We start from the raw sequence: 20,971 nt of genomic DNA on the forward strand, positions 1-20,971 counted from the left end.
GAATTCTTGGAGCATGTCTGCGACTAGTTTCTGAGCCATTTCGAAGGTAGCACATGCAACATGAACCTGAGTTCTAGAGAGCACCATGATTCAAAAGTTTTCACAAATAAAAAATAAATTCAAAGAGTCAAACACCCAAGAGTATGTTGAAATGACATTTTCTCACAAGTGATGATATTCGTGGTCCTACCAAGTTCATCATTACTTCAGGTAAAAAAATGTGATTTATTTTGCAACACCCATTAGCTACATATGACAACACTGACCATAATCCAAGCAACAGCACATTGGAAGGATCTTTCCACTAAACTAGAATATCTCTTTTCAAATGCCTACTTCAAATAATCCTGGACAAAACTGTCAGTCAAAATTTCACCTGAAAAGCTCCATGAGATAGAGTTTGAGGGTTACTTCTCAGGTACCTTTTCTTCCCATGTACAAAAACTGATGTCTGAATGTGCTGTCAGAAGACTAAATACAGTCTAGGACATAGATCTTCTAAGAACTTTACATACCAGAAATGAGGAACTGGAGTTAAAATGAAAGTGATGCTGTCAAGGACAATGCTAAAGAGCTGAAAAAGCTTTCTATGAGAATAAGCAACAACTATTTCACCTGTGGGCACCAATGTAAGTCAAAAGGTTGAGAGGTTGTCGCAAATGTTAATAAAAAAATCTTGTATACAGAAGGTACATCTATCAATCTGTATGACAGAGTGTCCCATGAAGAAATGGATTCAAAAATTTCCTTTCACCTACAAAACATCATTCATAAGGGCTACAGAAAACACCAACCAGGACTGTAGACACAGACAAGTTAGCAGTTGCTATCAGCACAGTATGTGGGCTTTCCACAACTGGGCTAAAAGAACTCTGTGTGCTAGCTGGCACTGCTCATCACACCCAAAGTATCACTGCCTACAGCAATATTTCAAGCTTAGGCCCAGAGTGCAGTTGTGCTTTGCCTGGGTTTAGTACACTTTCAGGATGCAATACTATCTCTGCATTTGCAGATAAAGGAAAGAAGTCAACATGAAGTACCTGGCTGATAATCCCTAAAACTTCCACAGCATTTATCACCATCTTCAAGCCCCTGGAATCCATAACCGTGAAGTAATTGCAGCCCTCAAGCAATTTACAATTATCCAATACAAGTGAACAAACTGACAAAGATCAAGCATGCAAATAACTTTTCATGATTAAAAAAAACATTAGAGAGATTCAACATAGTCTCAGAGATACCAATCAAAGTGGTCAAGTATGGAGACATGTAAGCCAGAATCTAATCTTCTGAATCGTCATCAGTGAAAACAGGAATCAATATCAGGTGCTTGGCAGATGAAATAGTCAGAAGTGAATAATGTGTGGGCAGGATGTTATAAACTAGAAAAAGGGAAATGCATTAAGGGATGTATTTTAAAACTGTGTTTGTGCAGGAAGACTCCACTCAGCTGCACTTTGCTTTGAACTTGGCAGGGGATTGCAGTGATGAGGTTGAATCAAATACCTCTTAAATGTTCCTTAGGATTATTATAATATTAATGCAGTCAAAAGTATATCTACTTTACTTACTGTTTACTATCTATATTTATTTTGAATTAAATTTTAAAATTATCATTAAATTGACATGGCTGGTACTGGGAGGGGAGGGGGTACAATGCTTCCTTCTCAAACTGACATTTATTACTCATTTTATTAATTGGATTACATAATGTAAAAGCTGTACCAATACCATACAAATATTGTTTCACTTGTTAAGCACATAAAGTAACATCATTGATACATGTTCATCCAATAAAAAAAATAAAGATAGAAGAGGTAGAAGATAGTGCTATGAGTAATAACTCCCAATAGTTTCCACCCTGCTTTACAACTTGCAGTAAACTTTACATTTTGGAGTTATGACACCCAGACTATATCCAGAAGCGAATTTGTGGTATAAATATATGTAAAATATATGAATTTTAACATTTGTAATGCAAAAAAATAATAATTCCATAACAGTTTTTAAAATGTTTAACATAAACATAGGTTAACTTGTCATTACAAAAGCCTGAAGCTTCAAATCTGTGAATTCATCTGTTCTCCCTCCCCTTTGACACATCAGAATTAACAGATAAATACTGATTTTTAAACATCTGTAGCCACTTTTCTTTTGTTTCCACGAATATTGCCTTCATTTTCTACTAATATTAATTTAGTTATATTCAAGTAATACTAAAAAGAAGACCCAACAAACTCACAAATAGAAAGGTTGTGTATATTATATTAAAATGATTTTGGAACTTCCCCACATCATCACAGCCCATACTGTGCATCCAGTTGCATCTTATATGGCAACCACGAGTCTTTACAAAAGCCCTGCAGTAGTTTCCATAGCAAAATACTCTTATCAGAATGATGTTGTACCCAAAGCACACCCTCTCTACCTGCTGCTTTCCATAAGCCATCTACTGTACAAAGATGACAGACTCCCAGTGTCTGTTTCAATAATCTGATCACACAGAAATCCATAGGTGCTGCATACAGTGACTTGGTTGTTATGTCTTTGTACAGAATAGCATGAATACCTATTTCATTCTCCATCTGCTTGAATGGTTATGTTGTGGGAGTAATTTATGTCACTTTTTCCAGATGGAGATCTTTTTGATTATGTTGTGTACTGTTGTATAGGACATATGGATGGCTTTTGCCACTAACTATTGTGTTTGTGGATTCTTCTCTTATAGAAGATGCCACTCTTTGTTTACTACATTTGGGTACAACTTGTTGCAAGTCTCTTTCTGAATAATCTTGGTGTCCTGAGTTAATTCATATTCCTTTGCTTTCCAATACCATTAAGTAAAGGATATCCTCAGCTTGGAAATTCTAAATTCCTGATCAGAAAACATTTTTACAATTTAAGTGTATAAATATTTTGCATTGGAAAGGGCTGTTAATACCTTTCCAAAAAGTGATTAATTTTCACTAGCATCTACAAAGCCGAAATATAGTTCTGTTACATGCTGTTCTACTGCAACTTTATATTGGCTGTAGTTATTATGTGACTTTCTGATTTGCAAAATGAAAATTATTTCAATAGAATGTGCACCTAAATATTACACTTAAGTTCTCTAAACTTAGAACTTCTTTATACTGACCTCAAGTAACCACAGACAATTTTTTCATATGAAGAATAATTTTAATGAATACTAATATAAATTTTGCTTTATATAAACCTGGCGTTTCTCACTTAAATTACATTCTTTTCATATTAACCCTATCACAACGGGCTCATGTATTTTACACGACCTTGTTATCATGATGGCATATATACTATGACTCTTAAAGTATCTAATGCATCTTCAAAGAATTTTGCAACTTTACAGTAAACTTCAAAAGTCATTTTTTTGTAAACAAAATATCAGATGTTTTAATTTAGTATTATTACTAAAACTTTGTCCACAATTATATGGTGTTAGTGTTGACTGCTCCAAGTGCCAATTGATTTTGATGTTAAGATTAATAATACTTTTCATCATTTGTAAATTTTTTTATTAGCATAATCCTTAAAACCTCCTAAATAAATGTCAAATGAGATTTTTCAGAACGACTTTATATTTTATCTGTTATTATCTATACTATAACTATACAGGGTTGCTCGATTTGACTGACCCCGTAACCACCATAAAATTCCGAATTAGTCTTATTTCTTTCTGGAATGACTACTAATTGTAACAGGAAACCACAACTGTTTACCCTATGCCTATAATGGTATACATATATTTATACTTAACCCTCTCTCCACAGACACTTTTTCTGTACATGTCACAAAGTTTTAGTAAATTACATTCAAAATTTAATTCAACTATTTTCTTTTCATGTTACGCTAATAAATATAGTATAAAAACATAGCTAATAATCCATATTTTTAATAGTGTATATAGTATACAAGTTTTAATTTCGTAATTTTATAAGGCAATATTAAAAAAATTCTAGAATTTTCCCCAGTGTGAGAATTGTGAAATTTGCTCTCGAGGCATTCCCTCTTCTCTAATTTATTTACTACCCCTCCATGAAGTACAAAATTTAACATAAATTACTTATAATATCATCAACACTCAGGCAAAGCATAATTTTTATAGCCTTCAATCTTATTTGGTTACAGAGCCATGAAATAGACAGCCAGAACCCTTTTATCATGCCCACCTGTCACATCCCCTCTTTCAGAAACTGCAAATAGGTCTCTCTGACATTCAGTACTATATTATTTATAACCAACAAGCTGAGGTACCCATATATTGTCTGGTTCATGAACTTGAAAAATGTGGAGGTGCTTGCTATGATAAATAACACAAAAATCCTAACTTTCACACAATTTATTTATAACATATTATTACAGTATTCATTATTACCTCACCAAAAGTTTTGTATAAACTATAAGAACTCAATATGTTTATTACTAAAACATGGTATACCCTTTGCCAATGGTCATGGTGACTTTGTAAGAAGAGGTAACAGCCAAATTAGTGTCGGTAGGGGTGCTTTCTGTTACCCACTTTCAACAACCAGCTCTTTATGTCCTTCCACAGAGTTTCATGTGATTAATTAATTGGTGGCCATTGGTTGCAGAAGTGACTTAACGGATGAAGTCACAAGTCAAAGTAGAAAGTGGTTATAACTCAAGAAACAGCTCTTCATATCAGCATTATGATTGTTGTTGTTGTATACATTTTGTCTGAGTTTATGTATTATTGCAATGGGGTGGCCATATTTTGTTTTTCATTGCATTCCTCCATAGAGAGTGCTAACACACTCTCCAAGATAAAATGTTTGTTTGTCCTCCCTCCACACTGTGTGTATATTATGTTATAGAAAATGTAATATAGATTTTTTTTTTTGGTTTAAGGATTTGGCACTATCTATGAATATAGTTAACATTAACTTATGTCAAAAATAATAAATGCTCAATAGCATCAATAATGGGGGTGTAAATGGTTGTGAACCCCCCATTAACATGCCCTTTGTTCCAAACTATCATCCCACAAAGTTTGGTTGAGATTGACCCAGCAACCTAGTAGTAGTTTGATAACAGACATACACAGATTTTTGTGCTTTATATATATACTAGCATATGGCCTGTCAAAAGTAACAGGGCAACAAACAAAGTAACAAACCCCATAGTATACCCTAATCTCACATTTCATAGCTAACTGAAATCAATTGCAAAATTAAGTTTGACCAACAAAGAAACAGAAGTGCAGTCAAGGCAGTCAAACATTGGTAAATTTCTTTGTGAGTCAATCAAAATTAAGATCATTCATGAAATGAATTCGTGGCATATTAGTAGAATAATTAATGGGAAAAATCAGTTAGATTAACAACTTCTAATATATAGAAAAGCCACTGCATTTTGGTAACACTACATTTCAACAATGGCTTTTATGTCATGTTGCTAGGCTTCAAAAGTATAACCTAATACTGTTGTTAGTCTATGTACTCAAAGTATAAAATTAAATATACAGACAACAAAACTGGAAAAATATTTGTTGATTTCTTAATTTAGAGGCTCCGTTGATTAAAGAGGTTTGTATTTTTACAAAAAACGTTGGTGATATAACAGAAAATAGCTTAATTCAGAATTGATTTAAGTTTAAAATTTAATTGGTATTTTTACTTTCATGATAAATTTTATGCACTTGGCTCTAGGTTAGGTGATCCCACACTATGTCTTTACTTTAGGCTTCTTATACCACACTCACTACACTTATAATTATTTTTACTTTCACAATAAATTTTATGATCTTGGCTGTAGGCTAGGTGATCCCACACTATGTTTTTAGGCTTCTTATATCACACTCACTACACTTATAAGCATGAGCTACTCACGAGCATACCTCATGACAAATTTTAATTATTATCATTTTTCTTTATTTTACATAATCTAACCCTATCTAACCTAACGAGTTTCTAATTTCTACATTTTAGTTACTTTTATAATAATAAATATAAAAATGAAAACAAAAAATTTAGTACTTACCTGGTTCTATATTTTTTTTTGCTGTCAACCGTCAATGAAACTTAACCCTTTTTTTTATACCAAAGGTACAACAGCAGTAAATAATTTTGTATTTAATTAAATAATGCACCTACGGACACAGAATAATAACACACAAATAGCACACTAACTATCATAATTTTTCTGGTTTTCTAACTCAGCGATAAGAGCCGTTAAAATTCAGCTAAGCTCGTCAATGTGTTTCCCATGGGAATAAAGTTTGAACTGGAAGTAAAATAGACAATTCTCATACTAGGGAGATTGAGAATTTTTTTAAATATTTCCTTATAAAATTAAGAACTTAAAGCTTCATTTAAAAATTGATTTATTAACAACGTTTTGATGCCAAGTTTATTCGTATACATTGACAATAAAGTAGTTTAAATAAATTTTCAATGTAACTCTATAAACGATTGTGACATGCATACTTTGACCTACTCAATGTGAAAGGGTTAATAGAAAAATCATTTTTTAATCAAAAAATCTTGAGAAGGTAATCTTTTACTTTAATTTAAAAATTTACACAAAAGCTATAATTTGTTTTCTTCCATTAGCTGTACAAGATCATCATCTAACACAGAAATAATACAAAATACCTAATATCTACAAATAAGTTAAAAATTACTACATATACATAACATACAAATATATCAACTACAAAAAACAGTAAGAGTCAGATATGCAGGAAAAACAAAATGCTCAAAGAAACCCAAGAGGTGAAAAAACTATTTGGTTCATTACTACTAACTACTATAAAATTTAAAAAAAGTTCAAACTAACACTAACATGGTTATCTGAAGGGCTACTTAATACTGCAAAATACATTATAAATTGCATGGCACTGTTACAATCAGTCTTCAGGCAAGAAAACAAAGAAACAATAATGTGAAAATAAACAGCATAGCAACATATATTTCATATGCCACTTTTTAAACAGTGTACAATACATGCCATACAACATCTATATTACTCACTTAAAAATGTAAACTAAATTCATAAAGAAAGTAACATTATCATGCAGAAGTCTTCAATAAAACCAAGACAGATAAAAATGCTTCAAGAGTTGAAGGGCTGTGACTTGCATGAATATCATCAAACAAAACTTAAATCGGAAGGTCACGTGCTTATGCAAAGGTTGAATAAAGCCCTTGCTGCAATATATCCTTTTTTTGCTAACAATGTATCCAGTCACATCAAGAAAGAAAAAAAAAAAAGGAAAATTTTAATCACCACTGAAGCCTGATGACAACGTATCATCATCATCAGTAACGCTGTCTGAGGCATCCAAGTCATCAGCTGGTCCAGGCTGTGTAGAAGCTAGGCTGGGGGCTGATGGAGCAGAAGGAATTCCTAACTCATTTTTCTTGCCTCGCTCCATTTTCTTTAAAGAATACTGGGGAAATGGAGAGGACTTGGGATCATGAGCACCAGGCCTTCTCCTTCCTGTAGCATAGAGAGAAGGGTGGGCTGATCCTGGGACAAGGGGATACTGATTAGAAGAGAGACAAGGAGAATAATGGACTTGAGTCTGATAGGATGAAGGAGAGGCTACAGTTCCTGTGAATGTGGAAAGTGGAGGGGGAGGGAATGTGAGATCTATGCCTGTGTGAGATTCTCTATCAAATCGAGAGAGGGGGAGAGGTAAAGGAGGAGCAGAATCTCGTGATTTTACTGTGACAGCTCGGTCAAGAGATTCTGTGCTAGGAAAAGACTGGTGATAGAGGTCTGAAAAAGATTTTGGAAAGTAGCCACTAGTTAGCTGCAGAAACAAACACATGTTAAAGAAAAAAAGACACCAAATACTAGCAACAACTACTTTTTATTGTCAAAATATAAAAAAGCTTATTAGATAAGAAATAGAAAAAGCATGAAGTACATAAAACAGAAAATTAACATCTGTGACCTTCAATTTATTAAAAAATTGGTGACCTTCTATAATAAAATTTACAAATGTAAAAACATTTACAGTTTATCAGGATAGTTTCAAGAAATTTAATGTTTTCTTTGTTAAAATATAACCTTGCTGATTCACTAACTGAATGTATAGGAACTTGGTCAAAATAACCAACCTTGTAACCACACATAGTAACCTTGAAAGTAAACATACTATAGCTGAATTTACTACTTATGAAATTTGACAAACTTTTAGTAAACATTGCAAGTCTGTTGTACACAAAAAATCATATTTTTTTAATTAAGTATTTTTACTAGGTTTGTCTTTGAATTCCTTGTAACCTAACCACATGTAAAAAGAAACTTAAAAAATAAATTAAAGATACCCTTTTTTATTTCTGGAATGACTGCACGTTTTACAGACAATTACACACTATTTATTTGTACAGCCAAAGCTAATAAATTTTTCATTTAGTTTTATTTCTCTCCAGTTGCACTTCAGAGTACGGCAAAAGCTACTTATTATGATGGACAATTTTTTTTGTAATGCACACACATCAAATTACACAACTGCATATTACAATGTGTGCAATCCAATAAGTGTCACAAGTATTTTGTTTAATTTATTTCATTTAAAGTTTTCTTGTCTAACCTAACATGTTTCTAATTTTTATATTTTAGTTACTTTCATAACAATAAATGAAAATATACATAAAAAACAAGAAATTTAGTATATACATCTCAAAACTTCCACTAATTTTTTTGTAAGGCCTTTGACGGCTAATAGATTTAGAATATAAAGCTCTGCTACCATACAAATTAGAATGACTGAAAAACTACTAAAATGTACCTGGTTTTCTAACTAAGCTATAAAAGCATTAAGTAATTCCAATAGTTATTCAAGCACAGTTCCAACACTGGCAAACCAAGAAACTGAAGGCAGCATTTTCAAAACTAGTTATCTCAATGGCTTCTAGGTGAACCACATTCAGTAAGTTGGATTATTTTCTTTCTATTAGTTAGAAATAACCCAACAGCATGTGTCAAGAGAACCAATGACATTTTTTGAAAAGCAGGATGCATTAGGAGAAGCTTGGCATGTGGATTTCACTTTATTGCAAATATCTCAGTAAAGCAAAAAGCATAAAGTCTACAAACTAACGTTTTAGCTTAGGGATATCTACAGTATAAATGTGTAAGTTGTTGGAAACTTAGAAGATCACATAGGAATAGAAAGAAAATCTAAAATGATACAGAAAAATGAAGACTGAGAATTTATTTAAATATTTCCCCTTGAAATTAAGAAAGTAAACCTTATATAATATTAACATTCAAATTATAAACTATATTTGAATGCCAAGGTTATTGACATACATTGGTAATAAAGTTGTGTAGTTAAATTCTGAATTCTGTGTAAACGTTGTGACATGCATACTTTGACCTTACCTGTATACATAGGGTTAAATAAAATTACTATTAATAAAAAAGCCATATAAAGTAACTGTGTTTGTTTTCAGAGGTATGTGTATGGGTGATCTTGCAATGTGTGGGTGTAATGTTTTATTCCTTCACTCTTCAGTTAGTGATAAGAATACTTTTCATAATATATATACTGACTGGTCTATCACTAATAGTTAAGTTACATTACAAATGTTTGCTCTCACCGAGTTTCCTGTATATGAGCATTATTTTCTGATACGACCATGGTAACCAGATGTTCAAATAATTTAGTCAAAAAAATGAAAACTTGTTACCTGACGTCTTTCCAAAAGTTCTCTGGTAAAAATTTTTTTTTTGTCATAGCCTAGTGCCATCATAATTTAAATACTCAAGTCAAAACACTTAATGTAGAACATCATCATTCTCAACTTCATGCAAAAGAATTTTAATGAGAGATTTAAGACTTGGTAAATAAACTGTTGATTAATATAATAATGTACTGATGTAATTCTGAAAATATAAGAAATTTAATTTACAAAAATTATCCTTGCAAATTTTTCTGTTGTTGAAGATCCTAGAAATGCTAAAAATCTTGTATTTTGAGGCAAGATTAAATACATGTACTAAAAATATTAAAGATTTAATATTTTGATTTAACATGAGACATGTAACATTTACATGGCAATTTAAAAAATCCCGCTCTATAACGTGGTACTTGTATGACTTTTTAATGACCTTTAACCTTTAATTTTACTCATTAAATCTATGATGCCAAAATTTTTTAGTATATCATAAAAAAGATCAATAATAATATAAATAAAAAATAAAGCTTACAAACTTATGACTCATTCATCTGAAAAAAAAAGTTATTGCACTAGTTAAACATTTAAATCACTTCACCTACCTGCCTGAAAACTTCTTCTATTTTTTAACTGGCTAGGTTTGACTAAATGTTCACCATTTTCCTGGTTACATACATTAGTGTATAAATCACTCTCATCACTAGGGCTTAAAGGAGGGTCATCTAAATAAGAAGTGGGAGAAATTGTTTCATCTTCATGACCATGACCACTGTCCATTGGCAACTGTTCATATACACCTTCAGAATCCACCCTGTAGCACCAAAAAGGAAATATGGTTAATAATGCTTTCAAAGTTAAAATGGAAAGTATCATTCTTTCAATTAACATACACAACTAATATTACTGTTACTGTTCAAAACTATGTTCAGAAATTTCTCAAACATAAATATTAAAAAAAAAAAAACAATATTGACTCAAAATATCAGAGTAAAAGGCAGTTTGAAAATCCATTGGCTGATTTTAGAAACTACCCCCCCCCCCAAAAAAAACTCAATATGTTGAATGATCAATAAATTAAGGGCAAGTTGCAAATAGTGTATGAATTGGCTTTTGTGTTAAATGCTATGTTACTAACCTATAAAGCTGTTTGCAACAACTTACAAAACCTTCAATGTTCATATAACTTAGATATAAATTACTTCAAATTGCAAAATTAGTAGTGGATAAAAAACATTACATAAAATTATTTGCATCAAAAATTAATGAAGTTGCTATATAAAACAAGGATAATATATTTCACCATACACACACAATAAATGGCAAAACACCTTAGCAACAAGTATAATTCGATTGCTAAAACAACCATAACTTCATCTTGTGCCATCAGTTTTATGTTATGTATATACCACATTTAACAAGTGAACAGTTTTCTTTATATTGTGTGTATCAACCCAACATTTGTTAATCTTGAGAATATTTGCAATAATAGTAATTGTAGGTTGTACTGTTTATTTCATACCCACTTAATAAAACTGATGAAATACTAATTGTTGGACAAGTCACTTTCTCCAGCAAAACCATTCATGTAGTTAACCAGACCCGTAAACTGAGGACCAATATTACAAATGAGATAAATTGAATCCACAATCTCAAAGAAGAAAACAACATTAAAATTTTAAAAGCTGACAAAGGCAACACTACTGTAATCATGAACAACACAGAATACATCAACAAAATGAACAACATCCTTTCAGACAATGAGAAATTTAAACCCATCCTAAACAACCCAACAAACACACATGAAAAACAACTAAACAAAACCCTGTCATAAATGATGAAAGACAACTTGATTACTGAACAGCTTTATTTTCATTTAAGGAAAACTGACTCATGCACACCACAATTTTATGGCATCCCGAAACCACAAAAACAAGACTGCCCCATACGACTTATACTATCCACTTATGACTCATTTAACTATAATCTTGGTAAATACATAGTCTGGGCTCTCTGCAGGTTCCTTTTTAAACGACGTCTTTAACTTCAGAAAAACACTAATCCAACTAAACCCAAAAGCCTTGATGGCTAGCTTTGACACTGTATCACTTTTCACCGAAGTTTCCATCAAAGAAACCTTTAATGTTGCACTTAACCTCTACAGTAATGACTCCAATCCTTTAATTCATATCCTCAACACACTTTTCGTTTCCCTTTTAGAATTCACAACAACAAAAAAAAACAACTTCAAAAAACTTTCTTCAAACAGATGGTTTAAGCATGGGCAACCCTGTTCTCGACAACATATTTATTATCCACATCAAAACACAAGCCATACAATCCACACTTTATCCTCCCCTATACTGGTACAGACATGTCAAAGACACTTTTGCCAGTTTCACTTCTATAGAACACAAACTCCATTCACCCTAACATTAAATTCACCATTGTACATGAAAATAACAAACATTTGTCTTTTCTTAACCTCGACAGTATCAGATCCGACACACATTACCAACTGACATCGTAATAATCAAAGAAAGAAAATCGATATAAACCTAAATTACCTTTTTTTCTTTCTAGAATGACTTCAAATTGTAATATGATACTACATTTGTTTATCCCAATTAGCTTTAAGTTCGCAACATTATACATCTGTTTATAATAATTTATATTGTTTTATTGCCTTTTGAACCATGTCTAACCACTATCCATGCCATTATAAGTTGTAAATCACTTGGGGAATGTGTAGCTAATGTTATGCTATCGAATCACATTACCCACAAGCTGCTCACGTGCGTGCCTCATGAACCATTTTAATTATATTATCATTACTACTTATTATACCTAATCTAGTCTTCAATAACTTCAAAAGATCCATATTTTTATATTTTAGTTACTTTTATAATTATACATAAAGAATAAACATGAAAAACAAGAAATAAAATACTTAACCAATCTTCTTTTTTCTTGCTGTCTGTTGTCAATGACACTCATCCCTACTAATGGTAGTAATGCACTTAATAATTTATATTTAATTAAATAATGCACCAAATATAGACTAATAACTTGCAAAAAGGAGACAAATTCACTTACCTCTCAAAATGTTCCTGGCTTTCTAACTATGCAACAAAAGCCATTACAAATTCATCCAAGCTAGTTGTTAACTTTCACACGAGAACAAATCTTGTACTGTGAGTGAAATTGGCGATATTCTCTTCAGAATACAACGTTATACAATACGTCATTTGACAGATGAAAACCTTGAGCTTCTATTGGTTATAGGTAATATATAATGAAACATAAGAGAGAACTATCAACCAATTGTGAAAGAGAGGATGTGACAAGTTGGTGTGGCAGGAGGGGTCTGATTTTCTATTTGATAGCTCTGTAACCAAACAAAATTGAAGGCTATAAAAATTATGGTCTGTTTGAACAATAATAATTTTATAGAGAGCATTTTACGTTTAATTTTGTACATTTTCAAGGGGGTGATGGATAAAGTAGGGATGATGACATGCTAAGACAAGATGTATCACGTGGGTCACACTAGTGGAAATTCAGGATTTTTTTATATATTTCCTTGTAGAATTAAGAACTTAAAACTTGTATACTCTTAAAATAAGAATTATTAGCTAGAATTTTATGGTATTCTAATTGGTATAACATAAAGAAAAGTAGTTTAATAAAATTTTTAATGTAAGACACTAAAACCTTGTGTCATATGCAGTAAAGGATACCCATGGCGACAGGGTTAACTCTTTCAGCATGGGCTCGGTACCTGGAACCAACCTCGTAACCATCTTGTGTTTGTTATAGTTTTTGTGCTATAGCTTTTAAATTAGTAAGCAAATGTTACAAAATTTGGCAGATTATCAGTTACCATTACAATGCTATAATATGCAAAATATCAATTTCTTTTTATTAAGTCTTAAGATTTGTAATGTTTTTTTCATGTCTTTCTTTTCTTTTCACATGTTGCCTACCCATCATGCAAAGTAATTTTCATTTTAAGATTAAAAATACTTTTATGCATCAGAAAATTTTCAAATTTCACATACAAAATCTTTATAATATCCAGATAGTTATCAAACGTTTCTCAAGAAAAACTTTGTATTTTATCTGTTATTTTCAGTAAATAATCTCTGTACGGATTCAGTAGATTTGACCTATCTCACACCACATAAATTAAGAAATAATTATAAATTATACCTCTTTCATTGTAGAATAAAAACAAATTATAAGACTAGAGACACAACCGACCTTATTGAAATATTGGTTCAAAAGAAAGAAATAGCATTCAAGTCCATTAACATGGCTGAGAAAGCCACTAGGGGGGGACATTCTGAGCTTCCGATTGGTTATTCATGTCATACATAGAAGTGCATATAAGGGAGTGTTTCAAAAATGGAAAGAGGTGGGCAGTGTTTGATTTATTATATGAGCAATATCTCAGCAAATTGAAAATATAAGAGCTTCTTCTTTTATATTCTAGCTTGTCAATATGGGTAATTTGAGTTTTTAATTCATACAAAACTACAGCTAATTTGAACCAGTGCTGCATTCAACATACCATGTGATACAAAAAATCAATGTTTGTCTGTGTTTTTTTAATATTTACTTTGAAATTAAGAAATTAATGTATAGTACTAAAATTTGAACAAACGAGATGACATGGCATTTCACCCGTGACCCTCCTCTAAAGGGTTAATAATGCAAATAGTGATGAATAATCTGAATCTTCTAAATCCAGTGATTTTTATGTTAAGATAACATAACCTATGGTCAGCAAGGGACCATTTGGTTCTTCAAGGCTATTCTTGCATACCCACCCTTGGGGAAAGTAAAAATTTAAACTTACCCCTTACTTTTCCGAAAAACATCAATTCCCCTCTTGGTTTCTATTACCACTGATGCCAACTCATTCCATAATACAATCACCATATTTGAAAAATATAACTGTCTAAGCCATCTGTATAGAGTTTGGGTCAGTTTGACCAACTTTGTAAACTACCTGCAACGATGAAACTATGCATGCTATAACTCTGAATGTGTGTTTTCATGAAATATGTCAAATTTTTATTAAACAATAGAAGTTTGCTGTACACAAAAAATCAGATTTTTTAATAAAACATTTTTACTAACGATTTTTGTCTGTAATTTTATGAAGCTTTTACTGAGTCAGGCTGAGAGAAATGTGATTTCCATGTTACGAATAAAAATATTCATTTTTATCTTACACTTTTCATATTTCACTATTACAGCTTTTAGAACCTCTTGCATAAATCTCAGAAGTTTTTTTTAAACTTTGTATTTTATCTGTTGTTTTTTCTACCCTAACACTAACTGTAGTGAAATCATCAAAGTACGGTAATTGTTTTTCCATCTTTTATTCTAATTGACAGCAAAATACCATTAAACTATAAAAAACATCCATGTTTCTTTGATTTAAACTTTGGAAATTGGTAATAGTAATTTGTATGAATATTTTTCAAAACCTATGACAGAAAGTACAAGTATGGAGTACTCATCTAATGCTACTGTTTGTACCATACCTGGAAGGTACTGCTTACAGGCAACAAAGCCGTATGTAAATAAGTCTATAATAAATGCGCGTGTCTTTCACTATAACTTGCTGAAGTGATCATTTTCACTTTGTTTCTTCTTTTTTTTTTCTCCAAGATTGTCTAAAATGTAAAATATTGGGATAAAAGTAGAAAACTGTATCACAAAATATTCTTAAATTTAATCTTCCTGAACAACATTAACCATACCCATCTTCTAGTGATCCACTTCGTATATGATAGGACTCTTGTCGAGAAGGAACTGGGGGAGGTACAGGTGTGAAGCTTTCTAAGGAGTAATCAGAATCATCCATGCTGAAGGCTTTTTCTATTTGAGGCTTCCTCTCTGACACCTCCTTGAAAAATGGTGTGTAGAATGCAGCTTTAAAAATAAAAAAGCTGCAACCATGAAGTACCAACAAAAACACTTTGTTTTTAAGTTTCAGAAATGTGCCAAAGTGTGGCACTTTATAAATTACATTTCTTATTACCTGAGCCCATTAAGGCAATTGCTAATTTTTCCATTTGCAATATATTTTAAAATGCATTATAAATATATATATATACATATATGTGTGTATGTGCACAAAATATTGTAATAAAAGTTCAAATGTATACATGAAATGATACTTAATAGTACCTTTCACTCAAATTCTTACTGCTATACACTATTCAAAAATTTATGGGAACACAAAGTTATTAGGAATATATGTTAATGTGCATATATCAAAATATAATCATCTGGAAATAAAATCTACCAAAGAAAAATATCAAAAAACAGCAGAAAAAATAATTTCATAAAATCATTGTATTTGTACATGTATATACTCCGAAAATACCAACACTTGATATTCATAACTGATGTTTTAAAAATACAATAAAATAACTTTATACCCAATTTTTCATTTCAAATAGTAAAATGAGCAATGATAACGTTACATACAACAATACATAGTTGAAGTATAAACAGCATTACTTTAATTCTAAGTATATGTTACCACTAATTCAAACTTACTTTTCTGTTGGCATGTGGACACCGAAGTCATAAAATGAGCTTGTAATTTATCAGCTATAGCATTTCCTTCTGTTATTAGCTGATGTGACAGATCACTTGAGAAAAAAGCATTTGCACTACCTGTTTCTGTGACAGCCAAAATCTGGACTGGGATGTTTGGAATGTTCATTGAAAATGCACTATAAAAGAAAAATGTCTACATAATCATTGGCTCCCATGTATAGCATGAAAGGGCTGTTATGATTAAAAGTGATCTTTTTTTACATTTAAATAGAACAGTCTTATGCTGACTATGCAAAAATTTTTTTTATTGTTTTGTTTTCACAGTACTTTTCATTGCTTCTAAAATATACACCATGAAAGCTAAATGTAAGGGAAAACAAGAAGAAACTCCAATAAACCTTGGATTATTAGTTTATTATTCAGGCTAGATCTGTGTAATTCCCTTGTAAGAAACAAGTCTGCTTTTATCTCCCAACCATTAATAAATGTAACACATAGAAACTTTTAAACTACTCAAACAATAAAACTTCATCAAACTTAATTTTTGTAAATATATGAAACTAACCATTATCCATTTCCTACCTTAAGGTACTAAGCGAAGCTTTTCTTTTAGTGGAATAAACCAGAATGAACCCATGAACAAGTTCTTCTCTGAAAGCATTGGCCCCATGGTAGGAAGTGACCCGTACCTCAACACTTCGTTTGCAGTCTCCCAGATAAGTTTCTAATGTAATAGTGTAAGGGGAAGAAAAGAAACAGCACTGGTGACTAAGTAGTGGCCCAAGGACATGTTCAACAGTGTAAGGATCTCCACACAGCATGCACATGATGATCCTAAAATAAATAAACTTACATTATAGGCATACAGGCTTGAATTAACCACAAACTATTAAAGAGTCGTATAAATAACTTTCAACTTTTAGCAAAATCTTCAGAGATTTTGCTGTGTTTATAGCCAAAAGTATAATAAATAATCGTTTAGTCAACTCTTGATTCAAGGAATTCTAATCATTATAGATTTTAATTTTCTTGTGTACTGATTTCATAAGACATCATGTACTTTGTTTTGATTTTAGAGAATCAGCTACATTAATACGTTACTTTTTAGTTATGATGTATACAGTTGGTTTTCTTTTTATCATAAGTTATTAATAATTATAACTGGAATCACTTGCAGCTAACAATACATTACCTACAAAAAACATCTTTAACTCATTGACTGCAGTTGCTCTAGATGTACGTGGAATTTTTGCAAGCCATACGCCGTATATGGCACACTCGCATTCAACTTCTGGAGGCATTCCGTACCCTATACGGAGAATCAGCAGTCAATGCTCTAATTACAGACATTTTGGAATTTCTTCAACTTTCATCATTATCACTGATGACGGAAGTTGAAGAAATTCAGAAACATCCATAATTAAAGATGTTTTTTGTAATATCGTGTTTTTAATATTTATTATAAAACATCGTTTCCTACATCATGAATCAGTTAAATTACTCACTATAAAATCATCATTGCTCAGACAAACCACAGTTTTTATAGCCTTCAATTCTCTTTGCTTAGAGAACTATCAAATAGAAAATCATACCCCTTCTGCCACACCCACCTGTCACAGGGTATGTTAATAGTTCTCTCTTACGTTTAATTATATATGCCCTATAACCAATAGAAAGTCAAGAATTTCATCAATCAAATGACGTATTGTATAACGTTGTGTTCTGAACAGATAAGTGTCAATTTCACTCAAAGTACAAGCTCCATTCCAGTGGAAACGTTAATGACTAGCATGGATGAATTTGTAATGGCTCTCATCGCATAGTTAGAAAGCCAGAAAAATTGAGTAAGGGGAAATTGTCTACTTTTTATATGTTATTAGTGTATGTTATTTGGTGCAACATTTAATTAAGTAGAAATTATTTAGTGCATTACTACTATTAGTATAAAAAAGTAGAGATAAGTGTCATCGACAATTGACCACAAGAAAAAAAAAGGTAATGTAATTTAATAGCATAACATAAGCTGCACGTTCCCCGAGTGATTTACAACTTATAATGGTACAACCAGTAGTTAGACACGGTTCAAAAGGCAATCAAAAGGGTAATAAAACAACAATATGTAATTATAAATAGATGTATACAGTACGAGCTTAAATTTACTTAGGATAAATGAATGTAGTTTCATGTTACAATCTGAAGTCATTCTACAAAGAATAAAAGGGTAATTTAAATTTACTTCACTTTTTTTTGGTGGTTATGAGGTTGGTCAAATTGACCTATAACCAATAGAAAGTCAAGATTTATCTATCAAATGACATATTGTGTAACGTATAGTGAACAGATAAGCGTCAATTTCACTCAGAGTACAAGCTTCATTCCCGTAGAAAAGTTAACGACTAGCTTGGATGAATTTGTAACGGCTCTTGTCGCATAGAGATAAAGTAGATAAAATAACAGACAGAATATAAAGTTTTACTGAAAAAAAAAGTTTGAAATGTATTTAGGAGGTTTTTGGGACTACACAAAGGAAATTTGAGATTTTTGAGATGAAGAACAGTATTTTTAATCTTAAAATGAAAATTACTTTTCACACAGACTATTCAAAACTTACCTGAAAGTAATTGAAGAAGTATTAATTCAAACAGATATAATTTAACATAAACATTTTCAGAAATAAAAATAATAAAGAAGTTGTAAAATATTCCTGGATCTGTGTTTTGTTTCCAAGTTTTTAAACTTCCTATCATAGTGATTCCTTTGTTCACACCCCTACAGATAGTCACTTTCTCGGTAAACCATAATTTACTGTTCAAACCATCTTATTTTCTTTAGATTGGTGTGAATAGTTTATAATCTGCACTATCCTACTTAACTGATGCCTGTAGCTAATTCACAAACTGTGCTACATTAGTAATTGCTCAGACCACATGTTGTGACATCATAAAAGGGTGGAAACTAAGGGTTGCAGTAATACAATTACTAGCAGAGATGGGAAATGACATGAAAAATAGGGATAATTATTTTCTTAATGATTACAGACAAGACTCCCCACAGGTGCACAGAAATGAAAGTTAACTATTTTTTCCATTTTTATTTGCAAATTACATTGAATAAACATTACTAAATGACAAAATATTAATTCTAAAATATTTTTGAGTTATAATTGTTCAAATTGTTAGAATTATTATTTTAACTTCAATTCTGGAAGTTGATACTTAAACATGCACTCGATGTCTAAAATATGCTCACCAGTCAGGACGCATCTGACAATTAAGTCTAAAACAGTGCATTCACATTTTCTTTTATTCCTACTGTGGGCAATATATTTCTTCCTAATTTATTACTCTGAGGAAAATCGAGGATTTTGAACAATTGGAGAGCTTTCAATGGGTTCATAATTGTGTGTGACAACACTTGAGTCTGAATAAGTTTTGAAAACATTTTAATACATATAAATCAAGAATAATTAATACTAAAAGAAAACAAAAAAAATTCAAAAGAGGATCAAAATAGAAACACTTTATGGAAACTTTTCTATTGAAGTAATACAAGTCACATTCAGCAGGGTGTTCTGAAAACCAACTGTTTCAAAACAGCTGGATAATATATACTTTTTACTTGCAAAATTTCAATACAAGAAATACACCTACCTAATGTCAGGGTTGGCAGCCTGTTCAGGAAGGGTATGGTAGATTTGTAACAAGTCAGCTCTTCTCTGAATGCTTTCTATGAGGGAATGTAAAGCTTTGAGAAGCTTAGGTTCATCAAACCGCTCTTCAGTATCAGAGGCACTGTTACTTACATCAATAAATGGGCACTGCAGGCTAGAACACAAAAGCAAAATAAGTATTAATTTAATACTAACTTCTCAGAACTAAAAATAATAAGATATACTTAAGCAAATATAACTAAGTATGATTGAATTATAACACCTTTTTAGTAAACAGTGAATTATCACAAGACACCTTTAAAGTGATTTTTCACAACAATTCAGTAAACAACATGCATATTGGTTTTTATTTTTCATACACAGGCTGAGTAAAACAAAAAAAAAGCTTTACAAAATATTAGTTATTCCAGAACTGACAACTCAAAGCAAGGTTTAACATTTTCCAGCTCAGGCATTCTACAGAAAATATCAAATTTGAAAAAAATATTTGTATCCTTACAAATTTCTTCCAAAATAAAATTACAACTGAAATTTTGAGACTTTATATTTTCTTTAATGCAAGTTATACTAACTGTTAGTCCTAACTGTAGAATTTCGATGTACTGTTGGAATTATTCTTCAAAAGTTAATCTCAATGAGTCTTGAGGTTGAGCAGAACTTTTTATTGCCATTTAGTTATGGTATTTATTATCTGTAAACCAGGGAAAAGTAACATAGTAACTTAATGAGTTTAGTTATTTTACTAAAGTAATTGCCTTGTTTTGTAACTTGAAGCCATTGACCAATGCTAGGATCATATTTCATTCTTGGTCAAAGGTAAGAGATGCTACATCATCTTTAACATGTTGCCTATACTGGTAAAAGGAGGCCATAAATAAGTTACGTACAAAATAGATTGTGATATATATTATCCATTTATATTAGCTTTAATAATGAAGACATTTTTTTTATTGCACCATTTCTTTCAACAAAGTGACCTAGCTTATGACATCATCACGCCTACTACGGTATATATATATATATATATATATATATATATATATATATATAT

General features: G+C 31.3%; 1 protein-coding gene across 18 annotated transcripts in view; it reads right to left on the minus strand.

Moving 5' to 3' along the window:
* LOC106461353 (rho GTPase-activating protein 190-like) overlaps positions 1-20,971 on the minus strand; it is a 196,619-nt gene that overhangs the window by 51,446 nt on the left and 124,202 nt on the right. For 13 of the 18 annotated variants that reach the window (XM_022388263.1, XM_022388264.1, XM_022388273.1 and 10 more), the window contains 6 exons: positions 19,901-20,074; positions 16,833-17,084; positions 16,248-16,426; positions 15,443-15,614; positions 10,274-10,482; positions 7,267-7,761 (listed from right to left, as the gene is read on the minus strand). In XM_022388263.1, coding sequence (XP_022243971.1) covers positions 7,267-7,761; positions 10,274-10,482; positions 15,443-15,614; positions 16,248-16,426; positions 16,833-17,084; positions 19,901-20,074 — 1,481 coding nt within the window. The remainder of the gene's footprint in view (positions 1-7,266; positions 7,762-10,273; positions 10,483-15,442; positions 15,615-16,247; positions 16,427-16,832; positions 17,085-19,900; positions 20,075-20,971) is intronic. The other 5 variants (XM_022388282.1, XM_022388279.1, XM_022388278.1 and 2 more) reach the window with 1 other exon arrangement.

Source organism: Limulus polyphemus, unplaced genomic scaffold (assembly GCF_000517525.1).
Source record: "Limulus polyphemus unplaced genomic scaffold, Limulus_polyphemus-2.1.2 Scaffold941, whole genome shotgun sequence".
NCBI lineage: Eukaryota > Metazoa > Arthropoda > Merostomata > Xiphosura > Limulidae > Limulus > Limulus polyphemus.